This window comes from Dermacentor silvarum, chromosome 3 (assembly GCF_013339745.2).
Source record: "Dermacentor silvarum isolate Dsil-2018 chromosome 3, BIME_Dsil_1.4, whole genome shotgun sequence".
Classification (NCBI taxonomy): Eukaryota; Metazoa; Arthropoda; class Arachnida; order Ixodida; family Ixodidae; genus Dermacentor; species Dermacentor silvarum.
In genome coordinates, this window is record NC_051156.1 from 107523270 (window position 1) to 107545906 (window position 22637).

Here is a 22637-nt window from a genome sequence, read left to right on the forward strand (position 1 = left end):
TTGACCGCTCGCGCTGACAGACGAGTAGAAGCCGTCTGCGAAAGTGCGTCTCTCGTTACACGGTGACGTTTGTTTGGACAACACGGTTGCGTGAACTGGCGCGCGGACTTTGGTAACGGCACGGTAAACTGATCCAATTGTTTATATAGTCTGATGTATCGAGTGATACGTGGACAGCCCGTCGACTCGCTCTCTGGTATACTTACTGGAAGGGCGCTTTCGTTTTGTTTATATATGCACCCATCGCGCCATCTGTCCTATTTAAAAGACTCTGAAATGCCGTAATAGTCAATGGAGTTTGTGAAGCGGTGTAATCTTCACCCAAGGTTTCCCGGCTTTCTGTGTGTGCGTTCGTGACGGAGCTTGAGGCAGCATTTGTTATTCCCAGGGAAATTAAGGCGCCAGTTTGGACCTCTCTCGCGGGATTACCATGCCTTTGAAGACTTCTAATGCGGTAGCTACATATGGTATTTGCTCAAATGTAAGTACCTTAATTTTGACTAAAACGGAGTATAGGGTGCTCAAATGCGAAGTAATTAAGAGCAGTGCTAGAAACTCTTTGAAAGGGAGAGAGAGAAGCAAATTATTAACCCAGGGCTAAACAGTTATAATTCATAGTGAATATACAAACAGCTACGATAGCACGCCTAATTAATTGCTGCTCACAGTTATCACACATCTATAAAGTCACTCACTCTCTCATGACTTCACTTGACACGAATTCTTCCTACTAGCGGCTGCTTGTGGAACTGTCAATGATGTCACGAATTGCCTTTCTGTATACCATTAACGTATCTTGTGACGTCACACTAAAAGCCTTCGACGAACATCCGCTGACCCAATTGGCACCCCTGGAGGTTCACCGCTGTTTAGAATGAAAATATACGCTGCGTTATTGAATGTGAAGCGTTCTCTCTCTCTCTCCGTCTCTGTTTATTATTATTTCTTTAAGTCTGCGGGAGAAAGTGCGCCTTCCACTGGCAAGCATGGGCATGCAAAATCAAATCTTCGTAATGCGCAGTGGCGCAGAAAAAGAGCGGTTCACTTCTGCCGCGCGAGATATCGGGCTTATGTTGTGACCACCCCACCTTCACATTCCGTCCCGCCATACGAATTAGCGAGCGCGCTATATCTCCTTCTATGTGTCTCCCGTCACATACGCGGAAGACGAGTCGCTCGTTACACGCGGTGCGAGGACGTGCGCCGGCGCGTGTACAGTCGGGTGCAAACGCATATACCCGCTGGTGTGTACGCGTGCGCGCTGTCTCCCTCGTGCCTTTGTGCGCGTTAGCTACGCAAGCGGCCGCGCTTCTCCTCCCTGTATAGCGCGCGGTCGCTTACATCCGTGGCGCATTCGCTTTTCCCCGCTTGCCGCCAAAAATACCGTCACCGCGCCAAAGGCGGTGCCGGAGGCTGAGCTGAGACGGAGCGCGGGTGGGTCAGAGGTTGCCTGTGGCCGAACGTTTGTTTCTTTATTTTACTTCCCTCTCTGCACGGCTCTTTGCTGCAAAACGCGCGCGATATATGCTCGTTTTGTCCGCCTTATACGGCCCGTTTCCACATTTTGCTCTCTGTCCCTTTGTCACCCGTCATGGCGGCGAACGAGATACGGAAGTACGTGCGCGCCGCGCCATCGGATTGCTCGCTTCCTCCCGTTCTGCCTGCTTGGTGCAGCGACACATTTCCTACATAGAGCGAGGACCTCCTAATAGCATTCCCTTGTATACTTTTTTTTTTTTCTGCTCCCATCCGCCCTTTTGACGGCAGTTGAATGAGGTCGCAGTAATTTACTGTGCACGTGTACGCTCAGCCTGTAGCATCAGAGCGGGTGTGGCCGCAGTATAAGTACGAGGGGCTTCTGTGTATACAAGGCGCACTATATTTTTTGCGAGTTTGGAACTTTAATTACTTCGCGTACGACCTCTCTGGCAAACGGGTGCCTCAGCCATCGTAATCGGGTGTCATCGGCACGCTTTCGTGATCGAGCCGACGTCGATCGCGATCGTCTATACGACTCCCGATGTCGTTTGTCGTTAGCATTATTTTGTTCGCTTAGCACTCGCCACACTTTTACTGTCACGTTCCGCGTCCAGGCGTCCAGACGAAGTTTTTGTCTTGTTCTTTCAGTAGGATTAGCTGACTGGCTATAGATGGCTCGCAATAACGGGGAAACGACTCCTAAGAAATAGGACATTACAGTGTCTGCGATTTCCTCCGTATGTTCTCGATCTGTATACCAGTCGAATGCATGATTACCGGTAATCTGGAAGCTTGCTCTAAAGGCACGGCGTTTTCTTCTAGTGTAATCAGCCGCGGTTCTCCTAGGTGCCGACCTGACTACTGTAGGTGCTAGCTAGGCGAGAGTCCAGCATCGGTTTTACCGATCGTGCTGTCGAAAAAAGTGGTGTGCCGTGTACGTTTCGCGACCGTCGCGGCTTTCGTGTACGCCGTCGCCACCGCTGGTTCTGTTGTTTGCGGACGCTCGCCCGCAGTCGCGCGTATATACTTGCGAGTTTTCGAATGCACCGCCACGCTCGGCTGGTGCTCAGGCTCGCCGCATGCATTGGCTGCCGCGGCGGCCGCCGCCCGTGTGGCGACATTCCGTAATCGAGCCGCGCGGGGCGATGTGCCATGCCCGCCCCGTCGCAACTTTCGTTCCTTCGAAAGCGAAAGTAAACACGTGTGCTGGCCGCGATATACTCAAGATGTGAACGCGCACGAGGACGCCTCTCTACTGCTGACGCGTAACGTCTGTGGCGAAAAATCGTAGGCCACCGCGATATTACAGCTGCATGCAGCGAGTAATTGAGGCCATGCTGCTGGTGGCACTGTTGACTGGATTGGCCTGTTTTGGTACTGCAGAAAAGCATGCAGACGCGTCTGCATGCGCACAGCTCAGGCGACTATAAACCTACAGACTATCTGCTAGCGCTCACGCGTCTTTTCTGCTGATATACAGAAAAACTACTACATATAGTTCGGAAAAAAAAAAGGCGAGCTATATAAGGCGCATATATCATCATCATCAACCTATATTTAGGTCCACTGCAGGACGAAGGCCTCTCCCTAGCTGCGACCCCTGTCTTGCGCTGCTAGCTGATTCCAACTTGCGCCTGCAAATTTCCTAACTTCATCACTCCATTAGAGTTACAGAATGGATACCGAGAGAAGGTAAGCGCAGTCGAGGACGGCAGAAAACTAGGTGGGGTGATGAAGTTAGGAAAATAATATTAACCTGTGCGCAACTAATAATAATAATAATAATAATAATAATAATAATAATAATAATAATAATAATAATAATAATAATAATAATGATAAATGAAGGTCCGCATTGCCAGGATGTTAGCAATTATATATACTAAATAACAGCAGCAACAAATTAAGAGTACGCAGTTTCCTTTCTGTTCAGCTGCCTGACAGAAAAGTCGGCTTAATTCAGGGCGCCTTCCACCTAACTCGAGCTGAGCACAATATAGCGCCCGAGGCGTTGCGTCTGCGTCTCGCCTGCGACACGTCTGGTATATGGCGCCGATGTGTCGCCATGGAGGCACGCCGTGTCCGTGGCGACGCCCCTGGCGCGAATTAAAGCGCGGCGCGCTCTCCGCCATGCATAAGTTCCGCGTACGGTGCAGCTTATATGCAGCCGCCGACACCGGTAGATCGCGTTTGCTTGTGTGCAGCGCGTTGTGTATATGCGTGCGATGACGGCGGTCACGCATCGTCACCGTGGCGACGAGACGTCGCCGGGAGAGAGGCGTGAGGGGGTCGTTAACTTCTCTTTGCTGAGGGTGGCGCGATTTGGCGCATTCGTCGATACGCACGCGTTTTATGTACGGGGAAAGAGTTTTGGGGGAATGTTCAGGGCTGCGGAGAACGATAACAGTGGCCGTAACGTTTCGTAACCGAACGATACAGCTGTCGGCCTCAGAATGCCAGCAGCCACGCCTAAAAGATCAGTAAGCAACGATGCCACTTGACGAAGGTGCACGTATACGAGCGAAAGCACTATATGGCACGACAGCGGAATACCAACAGCAGCACTAAGGATGACGACGTCGACAACCACAACAACAAGCTCTCACGAGACAAATATATATTTACACAATACAATGAGGCTGAGACAACGCGGTATGTTTTTTGCTGCGGCCTTCACGCATAAACCTTCAGCATTCACCGGCAATTTGCATGTCATGAGTACGCGCTACACGTGTACTGCCGGTTTGCTCGACCAATTTGAGAGTGCAATTAAGGGAAGATGGGGAGAAGGCGCCGCTTGGAGACAGCGCGTGCAAGTAAAATGGGTTTCGGTATCGTGTGCTGTTTTTAACCCGAACAGCTTTAAATAATCCGTCAGCTGAGAGTCACCTGTGTCGTGGATGCAAGCGCCAACGTGTATATAGTTATTTCGGCTGGCGTGTGAACAGAAATCTCAAAGCGCTCCTGCACCGCGCAGTCCCTGCAGCTCAGATCGTATCCTACACAGCCAGATTCTTCTCCTCTATCCTTCCGCACCACTCGCTCGTCTGACGTCACAACATTTCGTGCGCTCCTATTTCGTGTTATGCCATTTTCTTCTTGCCGTGGAGGCCGTCAAGTTTGTTAACGAAGCTCGCTCTGTCTTTCCCCGTATACATTTTTGCATGCCGAGTCAAGTTGATCGCTTCCGCCGCCCGGCGTGGTTGTGCATGAATGTATTATGCAGCAGCAGGCGGTGTGTGTTTCGCGGCAATCACCGGCGCGGCGGAAGGCGCGCGTCGGGTCGGCACGGCCAGCGTCTCGCGAAAAAGCGGTGCCCTTGTGGCCCGCAATGCCAGAAGGGGCTTCCTTCCTCCTTGCGTGTGGCAACGCACACGCCGCGAAAGGTGTGGCGCAGCCGAGTCGTCCTCCAAATCCGCTTTCGGCATATGGAGATCTTCCTTCGTGTTCTTCTAATCAGCGATGTCTATACCTTCGTGCTGTTCGTGCCCATATATATAGCTCGTGTGGTCTAACTTCCTGTTTCTTTTATAATAATAATTACAATAAGATTATGCACATCGAATGCACATCTTGGAATATGTGGAGAGAAGCCTTCGTGATGTGGTAAAGTAAATGCCATGCAACTGATTATATTTTGCACTGTAGCGATTACCTGCCTGCCAGTGAATACGGCATGTATAGCGGCGACCCTCACCACGTGACCGCGCGTTATATAATGTCTCCGGAATTGGTCCCATTTGCTATCACACTGGGCCTCTTCGATTATGCGTTCCTGACAGTGCCGGACTGCCCGAGACGGTGCTTTCAGCCAGTGAGCGTTGCGTATGCAGTCCGGGACTGTCAGAGACGGATAATCGGAAAGGCCCACTGTATTCAGGGTGGGCGTGCCGACTAGAGCGGGCTGATAATCCCGGAGATAGTACAACAGTAAACTCGCAAACGTACAGGCGTAAAAAGGTTTGATTTATTAAAGGAATTGTGCTCTTGGTGACGTGTATTTGTTGCAGCGAGGATATTTAGGTCTCATTTCTTTTATCACCGAGTAATTGCGTATAAAACAAGTATATCGGTGAGGGTAGTAAATATGGTAGAGCTGTCCTGCGTGTCAACTATTCGTCATGGCATCAGCTCCCAGTCACGGTTAGGAAATTCTGGGAAGGATCGCCAAGAAAGCTTGGCTTTAACAATGCGGACCAACGGCGTCGTAGCCCTACGGCGAATAGTTCGTGTCATGTGTTCCCGAGTTCCAGCGTCCGCCACCGTCGCGATTATCACTTCCTATATCAGCGAGCGCAAGTTCTTACCGACACGACCACATGTGCATGGCACCCTGCTCCCATCCTGCCATACTGCGAAAGTGTGAATTCTGCCGCGGCCGCTGCGCAGGACGGAATCGCAAACAGTTCGCAGTACGTGAAAAGGGCTTTACGCTATATGCTTTGCAGAATTTCTGCACATTTATACCCGAATGAGCTCTGCGGAAGTGCGCAAAGCTCTGGCGCTGACTGGCGTGTTTCGACACTGATTACGGTTGATGATGACTTTACATATTAGCCCTCGGCCTTTGAATCGCGATGGTTCGAGTCCTTCGTTTAATGTGCGCTCTGTTTCTTTGTGCAGCATCAGCGAGACCTACTTTGCAGTCAAGGGAACGGCACTGGTGCTTCCCCATGACGAGTCCATGCACGTCTACCGCTGCTCCAACAACAACGTCGGTGAGTACGCGGCCACCTCTTTTTTCGTTGTGCATGGGAACCGCGTGGTTCAGGAAAACACGGGGCCGTCCATGTTTTGTCACAGGCTCATCAGTCCTCAATTGGGACGTCAGTATCGATGTGACGATCACTGATCGATGGATTGCTTATGTTAAATTCACCGTACTTTATAAAATTAACGTTGTGTAAGGTAAGGCATGTTGTAATTTTTTATCCGTCGCGTTAGCCGAGTCCCTATGGCGTTGCGATCTTGGGTTCGAGATCGTGGATTTAAACCTGGCCGCGGCTGCTTCATTTTGGTGGGGGCGAAATACACAACAAACGTGCTTTAGGTGCACGTTAAAGTGCCCCGGAAGACCAAAATTGAGCAGGCGTCTCCCATTACGACGTGCCTCATAATCACTTCTTGACCGGTAAAACCCCGGGATTTAGTTTAATTTAACGTTGTAATTTACAAACAAAAGTTATACAGGTTGCCAGGCGGCATGCGCAGGAAAGGCCGCTGTTCCCGCCTTGCGTAAAAAATTGCAACAGTGACTTTATGTTATCGCGCTTATATCATCGGCATTAATTGAAACGCGAACCCGAAAAGATTTGATCGGAACTCTTGTTCCTTCTAAGCACAAAGGAGTGCTATGGGCAGTCGTTCAGTTTTTAAGCACTATGTGGACCCGTATGCGCATTGCGGATACTGATGAAAGCTACTGTTACAAATGCAGGCTAAGACGCGACTGCGCCCTCTAGTCACATTTGACTTTCTTGCGCTTGAATTTGGGCTCATAGTACAGCGGTATAACTCGTTTCTGTTCACGAACAGCGGCGTTCGCAAAATTTTACCTCGGTTCAAGAACTCCCCCTCCGGTCACGAACGGCGTTATAGAGTTCATGGACGTATATAGCTCTTGTGACGCTCGGATGGCACCACTTATCGTTAAATAAAAGCAACTTTATTTATAATGAATATTGCTTTAAGGTTGATATTTAGGTTTGAAGTACAAGTTGTGAACTGATACATCAGTTCAAGAAGAAGAAGAAGAAATAAACTTTATGTAAAGTGCCGGCCTCAGGTGTCGGATCGAAGTCCTTGGACTCGGGCGGCATATCTTCGGCTTGCCGGACGGCCCAGAGCTGAGGTCTTCCAGATCCGAACTTTTCAGGGCCGCCTCCCAGAGGCGGCGACGCCGACGGAGAAGGTCCCCGGCGGCCCCAGCAGGCGGGGCAACGGCGGGAATGAGCGAGCTCGAGGCTTCCTTTAATCTATTAACGCCCGCCGTTATGGGCGCGTCGCGAACGGCGGCGGTTTCAGTACCGTTGTTGCCGGCACATTCCCAGAGCATGTGTCAGTTCAAGAAGAATATTACTACGAAGTTTTGAAGAACGAATGTGACAGTTGTGTCACTCAGCGTGACATTGAAGAATGTGAGGCTTAGGTAGTTGAAGCGATTGTGCCCATGTGTATAAGTATGGGTCTGGGCCTTGATCATAGAAACAGGGATGAACTTCTTGAAGACCATATAAGAGAGCTGACCACAGAACAACTTGCTGAAATTCACGCTGAGCAACAGAAGGCCCTTATCGAGGAACTTTCTACTGATGAAGAGGTCGACTGGGAGGCTATCGGTTGTGCCATGAAATCTATTTTGGGAAAATTGATTGAATGCCAGGTCTTCGTTGAGGACCACCACCCCAACATCACTGCAACTGATCCTGAACCGAATTAACGACAACGTGATTTTTCGTTTTAGGATGGTTGTGCTGAGCAGAAGAAAACAAATCACATTGAACAGATTTTGTAGCGTTAGCTACACTGGCCTAGCCAAGCCCGTTTCGCGCGGCACATCAAGAGCCGTGCTGCGCATGCGCAAGGATCAGTGATGTCACACGGCTTGCGCACCGGAGCCACCGGAGCCGGCACCTCTCGCGCACTCCGCCGCCGCCGCGCGCGACTCACCGCCGCCGGTCTGCGCATTCCAGAGGAGTGACGTCGTAGCCGTGGTAGACGCACTGGCGCCGGCGCGCGCTCGCTGTGCAGTCGCCGTCTGACACTGCGCTGGAGCCGCTGCGCTTCTGACTGGCGTTTGCCAGTGTGGTATAGCCATGGAGAAGGAGAGCGCAAATGCTGCTCAACAGCGCAGAAGAACGAAGAAGCTTGACTCATCGGATCCCGAAATAGTTGCCTGGCAATTAGCGGTTGAGCGTAGGAGACAACCAGGAAAGCTAAGAATAATAAGCTGAACCTTTGCTAACGCTACGTATATCCTGGCATAGCCGAGCTAAGCCACTGCAACTTTTTTTATGTTCGTCGACGTTGTTCTTATTTGATCGCCTGCCACATAGGCTACCCACCTTTCTTTTTCTCCGACCACGAGTGTGTGTGTTACGTGTCGTTATACGATCTTTTTACTGTACTGCACTTTGTTGTACTGAACAGTAAACTTCTTTTGATATTGCATTGGAATAGTTTTCCTTTAAATCCTTAGAGTCTGAACGCATTAACCAAATTTACATTGTTTTTCTTTTTGAATGTCTGCTTCACTGTCCTCGACTGAATCGGTTCACGACCAGAGTCACGGAACGAATTAAGCTGCCGAGTACCACTCTACAACTTTTCGCTTTTCGATGGGGACCATTTCTCAGCGGAATTGTCACCGTTATCTATCTGTCGCTCGGCTCAAGACGCGAGTACCGCGTCTAAAAATTCTTAAAATATTCTCGTGAATTTTGTACCGAATGAATCTTCCCTAATGAAATTGCGCGCTTGACGCGAACTTTCTTGCGCGTTCTCGGTTGTGTGCGTGGACGAGCACTTATTTGAAAATGTGCTTTGACACATTTATAAATAGCGGACGTCCGGACTTGACCTGCAAGGTCGGATTTCGATGACCGGCGACTGTGCTCGACGCTGTCGTTGTGCTCTTGTTTTTCTCGGCACAAGTTCTCCCAATAAAGCTATTGATTCGTGAGTCACAGTTCTGTCACTGTCTGGTTCGTCACCGTCACTAAACAAAATGGCAGTACTAGAACTTGTCGTTCACGAATCATAAGCCAACGCGTGTAACTCTAATCAGAACGAAGGTTGTCTCTTAGGATGTTGTTTGTGTAGTTCTCAACTTCTCGCTCCCGCACTGGATGATCCAAAGAGCACTGGTGGTCACGGGCTGCCTCCTCCCCCCCTCTCCCCCCTTCCTTTCCCCAAGACGTACCGTGCGGCCACTTCTGACTCATTACTCGGTCTTGGTTGCGCAGAAAAAAATTGTGCGCTGGTAAATTTTGAGTGCCAGAACTGCTTTGTACCACTCTGTGTTCTTTTGCAGTCCTGGCAAAAAGCGTCCCCTATTTCTAAAACTGTCTATTCTCTTCTTGAGCCCAAGAACGGCCATAAGCTAGAAAAAAAGTGAAAATACAGATGGTATTAAATTTTGATGCTCAAGGAACTCGATCACGTCACCATTGCGACGACCTGTCGTCGGCATTTCTCGCCGAACGTTGGCTACGTCGCATAGCTCAGTTGCCGAGCAGGAAAGACAGCTTTACAGGGGCACGGGCACAATTGCAATATTCGAGAGAGAGAGACAGATGGGACTAGAGAGTTTCGCTGCCGTGAGCTCTGTTGTGCCCGTATCCACTTGCGTCACTATATATTCAGCCAATGACGAATACAAAGAGAGCAAAAAGACATTTGCGTGCTCGTATGTAAATATGTGACATTCGAAAATATTTCGCAATTTCCTCATATGATAACCTCACCATCCTAAATTTCAATAACACCATTCACACTATTACCCTAATCCAGATTATTTACTCTAGTACCGTTGGCAGTGACATTTAATAAACTAATTACGAACTGACTTTGTTGTAGCTGCTGTTCAAACGTATTTATTTCCGTGGCCTTCTGTGACGTCAACTGCGCGCAGTCAGCGTGTGCCTAACTGTCGGCTTTGTTGATAATTCTTGCCTGGTCGCTCTTGAAGGTTTGTCTGTTGCCCTCTGTACTTTCTGAAGCTCTGAAGCCTTCGTTTCACCGCTGTCAATAGGATCACTAAGCACTGTTGGCTTTACTGGTCTTGTCAGGCGAGGAACTGCGAACACAAGGAGCCGAGTGTGAGCTAAACATTGTTGCATTGTCGCAACAGAATATTGGCCGCATAATGGCGTCTGCATGATGACAGGACACGGCAACTGTGATGACAGGAGACTAGATTTTGTAGTAGTCCTTGCAACCGAGCTTGTTTAAAACGCGTGTGGTCGGGGTAGCTCGCCATTGTGGTAAAATGTCAGTCGCCGAAATACCGGCTGCGGTAGCCTTATAGCTATGGCGCTTGCGCTGCCGAGCTCGAGCTCGCCGATTCGATTCCGGCCGCTGGGGCCGAATTTCGACTGGCGCGGAACGTAGTGCCTTATAATCGGAACGTGGTTTTGGCGCGCAAAACCTCAGAACTTTCATAGTCGCCGAAATCTTGATTGCAACAAGCGAGTTTTATTGAACAGGTAATGACGATACGACAGTACGAGACGATACGAGCAAGACGCGACTCTAGATTAACTGGATACGCTCGCCGTAATATTGTAATTACAAAAACGTATAAAACTCGGGGTATATTATTGCAGTGTTCATGACGACTCAACATGCTCGCTTCAATCCTTGTGATGGTCGTGCGAATGTGCATACATATAGCATAGATCCGGATATGGCCGGACTTTAGCGATAATGCAACAAAAAATGTATTCAAATAGTTTTATCGAGGAAGAAATGCTATTTGGCAATTGATCGATGCATATGAGAAACGTTGCAATTGAACGCGTCCCGGTACTCTGGAAGCGGCAGCAGGGCGTCGTCAATCGCAGTCAGCGCGTCCACCAAGCTTCGCTGACCCACAACGCGCGCGTAGTGGCGGCTGCGGGCTAGAGTGCACAGAGTGCGGGCTACGCCGATAAAGAAGAGCTGGTCCGGCGCTACCGTCTCCAGCCCTTGCACGGTTGGGTCGTCGCGAAAGTCGGCGTGCATGTGGTACGACAGGTACGCCACCCTCGCGGCTAGGGAGTCTTTCCTGGAGCCGTTGTGCGCTCCCCCTCCTCCCCAGCGTGCCACCGCTTCGACGAGACGAGCGCGCACAGTGCGCAGCGACCGTGCCAGGAACTTGGCGTCGGCAGACGTCGCGGCCGCCTGCTCCGCGTTGTGGGAGAACAGTTCGGTGAGCACAGCCGTGGCCAGCAGGAAGCCGAAGCCTCCGTAGTTGAGGGAAGGTGCCGTACCCTCGACATAGTAGGGCGGCTGGAGGACGGCCGGCAGGACGTAGAAGCGGTTGTCCTGGATGTCGTAAATAGACAGCCAGGCGGGATCGAGCGTCCAGCGTTCGGGGTCTTCCGGAAACATGAGCCGCTCGCGGCCCCACATGCTGCGCGCCGGGTCGAAGCTGCGGTGGTAGGTCACCCTAGGCGGCGCTCACGTGAGACTCGAGGTACGAGTTGCCGATCCGCACCGGCTCGTAGTACGCGTCCACGCGGGCTTCGTCCGCCGCCCACTCGGGGTAGCCGAGGGTCAGGTCCATGGTGGAGCGCAGCTTGCGGTACACGCTCTCGATCTCTGGAGCCAGCGGCCTGTGGTCCTTGACGATGTAGATGTCCAGGCTCCTGGCGACGTGGTAGGCCACTCGGTACGCCTCGTAGTTTGTCGACGTCCTGGGGCTCTTGAGTGCGTACACGCGGCCCATGGCGAACGGCAGCACCTGGTTGACCTGCGTGAGGCAGTGCCTCGACTGCTGATGCGTCTCCAGGCCGGTCGCCTCGAGGAATTGCTTGTACGCGTTCGCCATGGACGTGGTCGTGTACGGAGCGAGACGGCTCACCACTTTCCAACCGAAGTAGTTGGCTGCCGGCACGCTGTCGCCAACGATGATGGCCGTGACGTTGGAGGCGTACTCCCAGGACGCCGACTGGAGGTGGCGGTACTTCCTGGCAGCTCCTTGGGTCACCTCGTCCAGGAACCGCTCCCAGTTCCACTTGCTGCCGGCCAGGTCCCTCAGCGTCTTGCGTTTATAGGCCCCGCCTTCGTCATTGCAAGACTGCACGTGCGCTCTTGCCAGGCTCGTTTCGAAGGCTACTACATTGGTCGGCACATCGCTTCGGTTCGTATAGAAGCCCGCGACTTCTTTTAGCACGGATCCGATATAGTCTAAGTACACTCCGACGTCAGCCGTTTTCTCGATAAAGCTCAGCGGTGGCAGGCCGAGCAGCGGACAGCCCACGGTAAAGAGGAACGTGTCTCCCGACTTGCGTAACCGCAGGCTAAAGTAGGGTTCCGCTCCCGTGTCGCGCGTGAAGAGCTCGAGAGCTCTTTGTGGCCTCCTTAAGGCTGCGTGCCCTTCGAGAAACGGCCACCGGTCAACTTCGTAGCGTCGAAGGAGACTTCGGAAGTACTCCAGCCCGGCGCTGTCGCGGCTTTCGTCGTCTCGGCAGCTCGCATATAGCAGCGCCAGTTTGCCACGGCTGGTAGAAGGCCACGCTTGGCTCAGCTGGCTTTCCAAGAAGTTGCCGACTTCTCGGAGCACGTCGGCCGTGACGAGTCGCTCGCTTCCCACGAGCACCCTGTGGTACTTGGACGGCGGCTCGTGCACCCACGGGTGACAGACCATGTCGAAGATGCTGCGGCACGCGTCCGCGGACTCGTTCAGCGTGTAGAAGAGGTTGAGCCCGGCGGAGCCGCACTGCGGGGTCTCGACACACGGGCCGCTCGTAAACGAAAGCCGGGGACTCTGGCGTGGTGTTCGCCGACCTCGCCGTCTCTCGCAGGCTGAGGATTCTCATGTGCGAAAAGATGACGAACAGAAAGGCGAGAGCCAGGTCCAAGAGCAGCAGCCTCATCGGTATCCTCTGCAGTACCGCGGTCACGTAGTGGTGGTACTCCGGCTTGTTGACGTAACACGAACGCGGCTGGTCTCCCGTTTTCGGAGCGGCGCCTGCTTTCTCGCGGCCGATACCACCGTCCTGTGGCATCTCATTCGTCGGTAGCTGGGCTCTCTGCAGTTTCATAGTAGTTTGCGTACGTTTCTCGGAAGGCGACGAGACAGTCGAAGGGCGGCGACGTTATAGCCGCCAGAGCTTGGCGTTCCATGGTCTCCTTGGCTGGGCCGGCGACTGCCTGAGCGACCGTAAGGGTGGGTGTGGTGCCTACAGCGTCTACAGTGGCATGAGACCTTGGCGCTGCAAGGTTTGTGTGAGAAGGTTTTGTCGCTGAAGGTTCTGTTGCTGGAAGTTCGGTTGCGGGAGGTTTGGCCGAGGTTGCCGTTGTTTTTGGAGCAGCCGGTTTCGTCGCGAGTGGCTCTGCTGCCGACCGTGTCGCAGCGGCGTCTTCAGCGGCAGGCTTTGCACGTAGAGATTCGGCCGCGAACTCCTCCTGATGGGACCGCCGGCTGGCGGTGCCGTGCTTTCCAGCTCCGGGCTCGGCGTGGTGGTCGGTGCTGCCGTCGTCGCCAGTGCCTTTGCTGGTGCTGCCTTCTGCGGCGGTTTCGAGGTCGTCGCCGCCGATGCCCGCGCTGCTTTCGCGGGAGCTGTTCTCGCGCGCGCTCTCCGTGTCGTAAACCTGCAGCTGCGCGGGCATCGGGTCGTGCTTCAGCGGGCACTCTGGTATCGTACCGGCGCACTCGGCGTTCGTCGTCCAGTAAGGCAGGTGCGAGTCCTCGGTGCCGCGGTACAGGTTCCCCTGCGGCTTGTCGCCTCCCTGCTTTGCGCTGCCGCCCGCGATCAGCGACAATCGCAGCGTCGTCGGCGGCGGCGGGGCCGGAACGAATTTGCTCTTTGGCGCCTTCGCCGTTGGCGACGACTCGTCGACCGACCGCAGGCTCGGCTTCTCTTCGGTGCTGCTGCTGAGAGACGAGACGAGGTACTCGATGGTGGAGCCACGCTCGCAGTACCAGGGGACTGCGGGCCGCATAGCTGCCGCCGCCGGCGGCAGTGGTTCGGCCGCGTCGGCGGGCCGCGGCTGCTGGGATGGCGGTGGCTGCTGCTGCTGCTGCTGCTTCTGCTGCGCGGCCATCTGCCGGCGCAGCTTCAGCTCGGTCGAGTCGCACTTGAGCCATTGGCCTTCGCTGTACTCCTCGGTCGCGCTGGCGTCCTGCGGCCGGTCGATCAACGCGCACTCCTCGGCCGACACGGAGTACTCCGACGGGGATTGGCAGTCCCTACGCGAATGCTGCAGCTGCGTCGACATTGACAGCGATGGCGGCGGTGGCGGTGGCGAGGCCACTCGGGAGCTCCAGGCGTCGCCGCGGTTGTGCGCAGCGGGCCCGAAACCGCTAGTCTTGTTCGGCTCGCCCATGGCTTGCTTCTGTCTCGGCTGGCTGCTCGATGCGCGTGGCTGTCACGGACTGGGGCAGGCGCGTGGCACACGGCGGCCAGCGGAAGATGGAGCGGGATCTTTGTTTTCAGTTTTGTTAGTTGTTTCGATGATGATGGTGATGATTATGGCCTCAGGAACACTGGCAGTTACCCTCGGTAGGCGGTCTCACAAGATTCTGGCGACGTGAGGGTAGGCGAATCTGAGGTCGCACTCACTTTCCAGTTTCTTTATCGCTTTCCTTTGCCCAGTGTAGTAGGCCAGAGACATAGCTCACCCGGCATTTCTCACAATAAAATTGTTTTCTCTCTTTCTCTTGCCTTTATCAGCGAAGAGAACGTAGGTGTATTCTATTCCAACTGAACCTATGAAACTTTTGAATAGAAATAAATAAATAAACTTAAAAAAACGTTAACTGAAGTGTCATGTTCGTGTATATAAACAGTAAAAAATTTAACCCCCCCCCCCCCCCCCTCGTAGAACCAACGATAGAAAGGGAGAGAGAAACAAAAGAAAAACGATTAAGTTAAACGAGTAAACAGCGAGATTGCAGGATGAAATTTCCCACCACAGTGGAAGCGTTCCTGCAACGAAACGCGGAGGCACCAAAATAGAGAAAAAGAAATGACAGAAGCAGGGAAATAAGAAAAGCGTATTCATGCAAACACCATACTGCATTGGTCGAATTACAAGGATACATTGAAAAGAAAATCGGCAGCAAATTCACTTGTTTCAGGAAATGCAACCAATCGTTTCGGTTACCTTGCAGAACGAAAAAAGCTCGTTGGGTTAGAAGGTATGTGTCAATAATTTACGAGCAGCAATGTCGCGTGGACATAGGCTAGGAAAAAAAAAAGTTTCCTTTTGTTTCCAGTTATATTTAAGTTCTATCGACGAATGGATCTCTAGGTCTTCGTTAACAGCCACCCATTCATAAATACAAAGTTTTTCGCAGGCGTATCCCCCTCCCCGTAGGATGTTGCAAACTGGACAAAGTCTAGTTTACATCTCTGCCCGTTCTTCCTTCTTCTCTCTCCATATATTATAATTTTGGCGCCCTGTGTTGCCCGTGTGCCATAACACCACAGACTTCAGTCAACGCCTACGATCGAGGGCAGCAATGAGTTCGGCTTATCTCGGTGTCTATACTTCCACGCTGTTACTGCCGCGCAGTTCAGGAGGTCTGATGTTTGACTGTCTATAAAGGCACGGATAAGAATGTACTCTGAGATAACCGGTTTAATTGAGTTGCGCGGCTACATTCCGTGGACGGGATTTCGCAATCGGGGTTTGGCAAGATAGGCTGAGGACCATAAGCGAAGGATAGAGGGGTGACTTGATGTGTTCTACTGTCAAATTTAGAGATAATATTTAGCTAGAGGATAGATCTAGTGTTATTTAATGACTGAACGCGTGGATTGAGGAAAAACTGCTGTTTCCTAGCTGCCGCCTTGCCGCATTTTGATTTCCGCCTACAAGCAGCGTCGGCCCTACGGAATCTAAACGTATAAGGACAGCACGTACAGCTGCGGCACGTACGCGTACGGACTTATGGACGTCAAAGACGAAGTCATTGACCAGAACAGAAAATAACGGGCTATTCATATAGTCTATAGACGTTGCCAGACTCTGTTCAAACATGCAGGGTCATAGTGGCTCGTTGTGCTCGTTGTAAATTATCGCTCACACGTGGGCAAGTTTCACGGCCGCGGGCTTTTGTCGTTATTTTGATGAGCGCTTCTAAAGCACTGAAAGCTTGCTCCTTTCCATTCAAGCGATTTCGCGAAGTTGGTCCGGACATGGTCTGAAGCGTGGTCCTCTGTATCCAAGCCTTTGTAAGCGACTCTTCCCGTGGTGACAGATAAAATTGCACATGCACTACTTGCGCTCGAAGCGCAAGATTTTTTTCACAGAATCTACCACCTTAGTGACCTGGGAAACAAAACAAGAAAGCAGACAGCGCCTGCTGAGTGTCGCAGTTGACGCAGATTTTGGGAAGTAATAAGAAATTTTTGCCGAAGTATGTTTCCGACATGTGCGATCCTAATTGCGCTTTTCAAGGATCATCACGGTTCGTTTTAAGTTTGCACTCTCCCGGGGCATCTCTTTGACGTCATCGAACGAGATCAGGCAGACACAGAGTATCCTCTCTCGCACTGCCAGGAAACCACTTTTATTTGCCTTAACGCATTTATTTGCAGTTAATTTTTGTTGCAATTTTCAATTGCTATCTGTATAACGTAACTTCGATTTCTATATTTAACGTTATTTACTTTCGTCGCGTAGTACTCAAGAAACTCCCCCTTCGCCTGACCCTTTCCAGAACCCAGTATTTGGCCGATTCCCCTAAGTGGGTTGCGCCATTTCACTCAATAACAACCAACTGTTGTGTTCGTTCGCAGGTACAAGTCAAGGCGTAGTAGGGGAAAAAAATATCCGCGGAGCCCATCTCACGATAGCTGTCGACGGTAACGCGTTTAGCGTTGAATGAATATAGCGACACAACGTATTGCCACCGTCGAAACGAGTCATTTATGACGCGTGTACTGCAGCGAGGCTCTTCTTTCGCGCTTCCCTAAAGAAAACACTGTGCGCCGTCTAGCGGAAGCGTGACGAAGCCGGCGCGTGGCCTCCGAAATGCATGGCGCGCCGGTTGGGGCGAATGTTGAGAATTGTTCCTTCGCCTGATGCACACTCATGAGCACGTGACCCAAGTTGAAGAGCGCCCCCGTGCCCAGTACATTCGTGGCGCGGCGCCCTAAAGCGTTCGCGGGGACAACGTTCATCGAAAAGCGGCACACGCGCGCAGTGCCTTTGTGGCGCAGCCTGCTAAAGCGTCGGGTTGCTGTCCTCGAGGGAACCCTTGTGACGTGGGCTCGATTCCGCCCGGCATTGAAGAAATTTAAAGTATCTTTTTCCTCATTGTAGAGCGGCACACACCTATAGAGCTAGCACAGATACCCTGTGCTAGCTCCAAGTCGGCGTCAGAGTTTCATTGAACAGTAGTGGTATAGATACCCAGTTGCGCATCTGCTGTGACCGATGTCGACTTTAAAGAGAGGTTCGGCCAAGTTGGTCCGGCGGTTGGTTTCGAACTCTGTTGCCTAGACACAGCAGACCGATGCACCAACCATTCGACCGTGAACCCAGTGACCGTGGTAGGCGGGAAAACGGTTAGATACAAACAGATCAAGTCCGGAAAGTGCGGGATGTAGCCTAAGAATGCTAACGCATTAAAAACGTTTGAGGCTTATTCTCGCAGAGTTCCATTGCCACACAGGCAAGGCGGCACCACAGCCGAGCGCACGTCTACCTCGAACGCCTGTCACACTCCGAACCGACAGACCAACTAGTCTACGTGTGTCTTGAGGTGGGTTCGGCCGCATTTTAAAATGTTTGTTTGGTGATGCAAGAGGAGGACATTTGGGTCGCAAGATGGGTGCCGGGTTGTGGAAGGAAGACGAAGTGTCAGCCCAAGTGCAAGCGGACGCGGCGGCCATGTGTCCGGCGTCCTCTGGTTGTAGCAGGGGCCGAGCCTTGGTCCAATCGGTATGGTCATCGCCTCGCTGACGCGACTCCAAGCGGCGATGAAGCCCGGAAGGGGCCGGGCGGGCGGCGACCCGCCCCGGCGGCAGCAGCAGCAGCAGCAGTCGGATGGCGGCGGTGGCCCGCTGGTGGCGGCGGTCCCCTCCTGCTCCCAGTACGAGCTGGCCTGGTCGTCGTGCGTGCTCCGCCGCAAGAACCCGGGCAGCGGCGCTCGGTGGTGCGCCGCTCGCTCGCCCGTCCCGCTGGCCGGCAACCCCGCGGCCACCGTTGCGCCCGGCGCGCAGGGACGACGACGTAAGCGCCGCTCACCGCCATGCACAGTGCGCTTATTAGGAACGCAGCTCGATAACCCGCCGGCCAACCGTTTACGGTAGACAACACGGCATGCTAAATTATGCGACGTATGCGTTGATCGTCACGGTACGCAAGTGAGAGCATTACCGCGATCTTTTTTTTTTTTTCCCCTCTTTTTCAACTGCCGATAGAGCGGACGGAGCACCCAACGTGATGTGTGCGCGCGTGTTTGAGCCTACAATCAGTTTCGGAGATGGGTTGTGTATCTAAATATTTGCTACACGAATGTACCCTTACTGCACCCGCCGCGGTGGCTTAGTCAGCTAAGGCGTTGCGCTGCTGAGCACGAGATCGCGGGATCGAATCCATGTAGCCTTTCTGCAACATTCTGCCTGTAATTCTAAGCTGTGGAACTTAGCAGCAATGCATACGAGACCATCCTAACAGCATGGGTACCGTTATGATGTGGAAGAAGTTGTGCTGTTTACTACGACATGCGTTCAACTTATCTGTAGATACATTGTGCGACTGCCTCATTTGTCGGACACGGCCCGCCAACGAATAAAATAGTTTTGTTTAGTGATAACAGCACACCGTAAGCCAGCCAGCTCTTTGAAACACTGGGCGCGTGCACCCCGTGCCACTGTGTCGTCTTCTTTCCTTGTGACGGCTGGCGCTTTGAGGCGCCCTGTTAGACTGCACTATCTCCGGGACCTGGCCCACTTTGCCCAGTACTTTCTTCGTAGGAGCTTACGCTACGTAGAAACTGCACGACGTTTTACAGACTTCTGATGTTTCAGTTCCCACGCCAAGCGATCAGATAGCGAAAAGATTTTCCACACTGGAAATACATAGACGCCGCTGCTCTTCGCGAAGTGGTAAATGATATGCAGCTAAAATAGTTCACAACACGTACACACACCATGGCTTATGATGTATGCGCAGCCAAGAAAAGTTTTCCGCCTACTGTACTTATTTGCGCATCCAAAGGCTACACAGTGGTTCCCCGCGATTACCTTGCATAAACTGACATCACGTAAATTTCTCGGCTGCAGCATGCGAGGGCAGAACATGCAAGTAGCGCCGCTCCGGCTAGCGGAGCGCCCTTTCCTCCTCTCCAGATGAAAAGGGCTATAGGCTTGCCGTCGCTCGTGGTGTCGACGTCTCGCCAAGGTGTCTTCTAACAACGCTTACATGACGCTCTTATGCCATGAGTTTCTGTGGTAATCTTATAATTTCCTGGAAAATGCCTTGGCAGGAAAACGTTACCGTGATAAGCAAACTTCCATAGGCATCTTTACGCGAAGGTGAGTCGTGCGGTGCAAGAACGTTCAGAATCAGTTGTATACGCGTGAACACATTTACCCGAGATGTCGCTCCTTGCGCTCCAGTTCGAATACGTGTACACGGAGCGGAGGAAAAAGTAAAGAAAGCTGGCAGCCAAGTACAGGATAATTGGTAATACAAGCAGGCAACCAGGAGTCAACAAAAAATGAAACAATAGGGAAAACAAAGACGGTAAGTTAGATGCAGCGGACGATAGCTAAAAAAGTCCTTGGAGTTTTACAAAGATGGCGAGCAAGACATCTGCAGGGAAATATAAACTTATACGAAACACAAAGGGCAATGGATTTTGGATCCGATCCGGCTGCCTGGGGACAAAAGCATACAGGAGCAAATCCGCATTGGCAACGGAATGAGGGATGTGTCGACTCAGCACAGCGTAATGTAATTCGGAGATATTCGCCCAGCTAGGATCGTCGGGAACGACCAGCTACCAATAGCGCTGAAGTTCAAAGCTGACGGGGGAGCGTTAAGAGCACCGACTTTCGGGCTCTTAACGTTAACAGTTCGTTAGCGGGAGCGTTAACCGGTCAGTAGTGGAGATCAGCAAGGGGCGAATGAAGCATCGGTGGAAAAAAAGCAGTTAAGAGGTGGGGATGAGTTTGTCATAGGCTTAGGTAGCTTTACGAAATAAAGGAGATATAGGCAGAATGTTATATTGCGACATGATATAACGCGTAAGCAACTTACATATAGGCCAATGACTATTTATCGCCACTCCAATTCAAAGATGTCACAACGATCGTTATCGTCATCATTCGTGGCGCGTGCCTGCTCACTCGTCGCTATTGACGTTAAAGAAACAGCCCCCTGGGCTTCGTCGACCAGTAATTATGGTATTGTTTTTTTTCCCTCTCTCTTTAATGTTACATCTGCGTTTAAGAGCTACCTGCTCTTAATGAAAGACCCACAAACGCATTGAAACTCCTTGTCCTGGTATGATGAGAAACAGTCCTCCAGTTACCATTTGATGAGCCACACATTTGCACGTTTTTTTATTATTATTATTTATTTACTACAATAACTTTCGCAATGGCGCAGCATCTTCGGTGGTCTGCTCCCTAACACCCGCTCGCCGGTGCCGTATTCAGATGTGCGTGGGATGTGAAGAAATGCCCGGGTCACCCTCGTATGGTGACCTTCGCGGCTCCCCCGATGAGGGGCGTTGTCGTCGCCAAGGGGAACAGCGGCGCACGTTGCCACTGCTCATGCAGAAGCGCAACTAGCGGAGGCGTACGAGCTTTTCTGACAGCGGATACCTTAAAGAGACACACAAAAAAAAAGAAAAAAAAATCTTCGTCGGTTAAATCATTCTGTCAAATCTCAATTTTCCTTAATCTTGCGGTAAGATGTCGATTACGAGGAAGAAAGTGAAGGCCACGACGTCAGTGTGATGTCGGCGATTTCATAACATTTCGCCCTATCTGGCCCGTTGTGCAGCGCTAAATATTCTCGAAACTCTCGCTAGGCAAGTCCCGTTATTGATAGCACTTTGGTGCAAGTGTACTCGTACTAAAAATAAAGAAAAAACCTGAAGCTGCAATGTCGCAATTGCGTCTTTCTAACGTGTGAATCAACATAGACATCGCATTCGACACTTGAGGTACTATCGCGCTCAGTATGGGCAGCTACAACGCCCGACCGCTTTGCCAAGCGCTTTCGCATTGTAGCTCATACTGAGCTCGATATTATACGCGTATATCTTGAAATAATTCTGGGGTCTTTACGTGCCAAAACCACCATTTGATTGAGGCACGCCATATAGTTGGGGATTCCGGATTAGTTTCGACCACCAGAGGGATCTTTAATGTACCTCCTATGCACGGTACGTGGACGTTATTGCATTTCGCCCCCCATCCATGTATGTTCGCATTCTGCAGGGTTGGCTGAAGGAGGAAATGCTTTTCTTTTTCCTCGCGCTAGTTATTTCGAAAACGTAACGCTTACGTAACCGCATGGCTCGCTGGCATCGGCATTCCTTGACGCAATGAATGTCAAACGTGGAAAACCGCGCGCATAGCCCGCCCGAATTGCGAAAGACCACCGCCTCGTGACTCGCTTTTGCCGCGGCCCGCCGCTTACCCGCGCACGCTCTTCCACATAGTTTAAACGCACCCAGTGCTCGTCGGTGTGCTTGGGCCGCTTGTGGTCGTCGCGCGCGTTTCGGCCCGGTGGTTCTTCCCACGGTGAACCCCGGTGTTCACGGCCTGTGCCCCGAAAAGGGCGCCCGCTGCTGCCTTCCTCCTCGATCCGCGCTGCGTACCGAAATAGTGCGCCCGCCCTCCTCTCTCGGACCCGTGAGGTGGGGGTCCCCGGCCGCTTTATAAGGCGCTGGTCGGCGCACCCTGGCAGACGCGGACCTCGCGAGAATACCGCGGCAGCCAGCGCAGCGTGTCCGCCGCGCCTCGCCCACGTGTGTCAAGCCCCAGGGGCTGTATACGTATTCTCGGTCGAGCACTTTCGGGAGATACCGATTCCTGTGCACGCTGATTGGCCAAGCTGGCGGACGGGATGCCGGTCGCTCCAGCGAAGCGTCGCGACGGCAGTTGCGTGTCACGCCAATGCGAAAGTATCCCCCGAAAGCGACCGAACAAGAATATATGGCACTATGGGCCGTGTTCCATGCTTTCCGACCTCTGTCATTGGCTCGGACGCTGGTTATCGCTGCGATCAGCCACTGCAGGGCGCGATAACCCGGGGTAACTCTAGGTTTGTGAGTGGTGGCGCAGGCTAACACTTCCCGGGTTAGGTCTGGTTGTAAGACATACATACCCCGGAAAGTGGATGGGAAAATGGCGCCGCGGAAGCTCAGTGGTGAGAGCATCGCACGCGTAATGCGAAGGCGTAGGTCCGTACCCCACCTGCGACCAGTTGTTTTTTCATTCATTTTCGTTAATGTTTCATTTCTTTAATTCAATTAGTGA

At 52.2% G+C, this 22637-nt stretch overlaps 1 protein-coding gene across 4 annotated transcripts in view; it reads left to right on the top strand.

The window, feature by feature from the left end:
- LOC119445669 (uncharacterized) overlaps positions 1 to 22637 on the top strand; it is a 286202-nt gene that overhangs the window by 188983 nt on the left and 74582 nt on the right. For all 4 annotated transcript variants that reach the window (XM_049663499.1, XM_037709951.2, XM_049663497.1 and 1 more), the window contains exon 3: positions 6103 to 6197. In XM_049663499.1, the coding sequence (XP_049519456.1) occupies positions 6103 to 6197 (95 nt within the window). The remainder of the gene's footprint in view (positions 1 to 6102; positions 6198 to 22637) is intronic.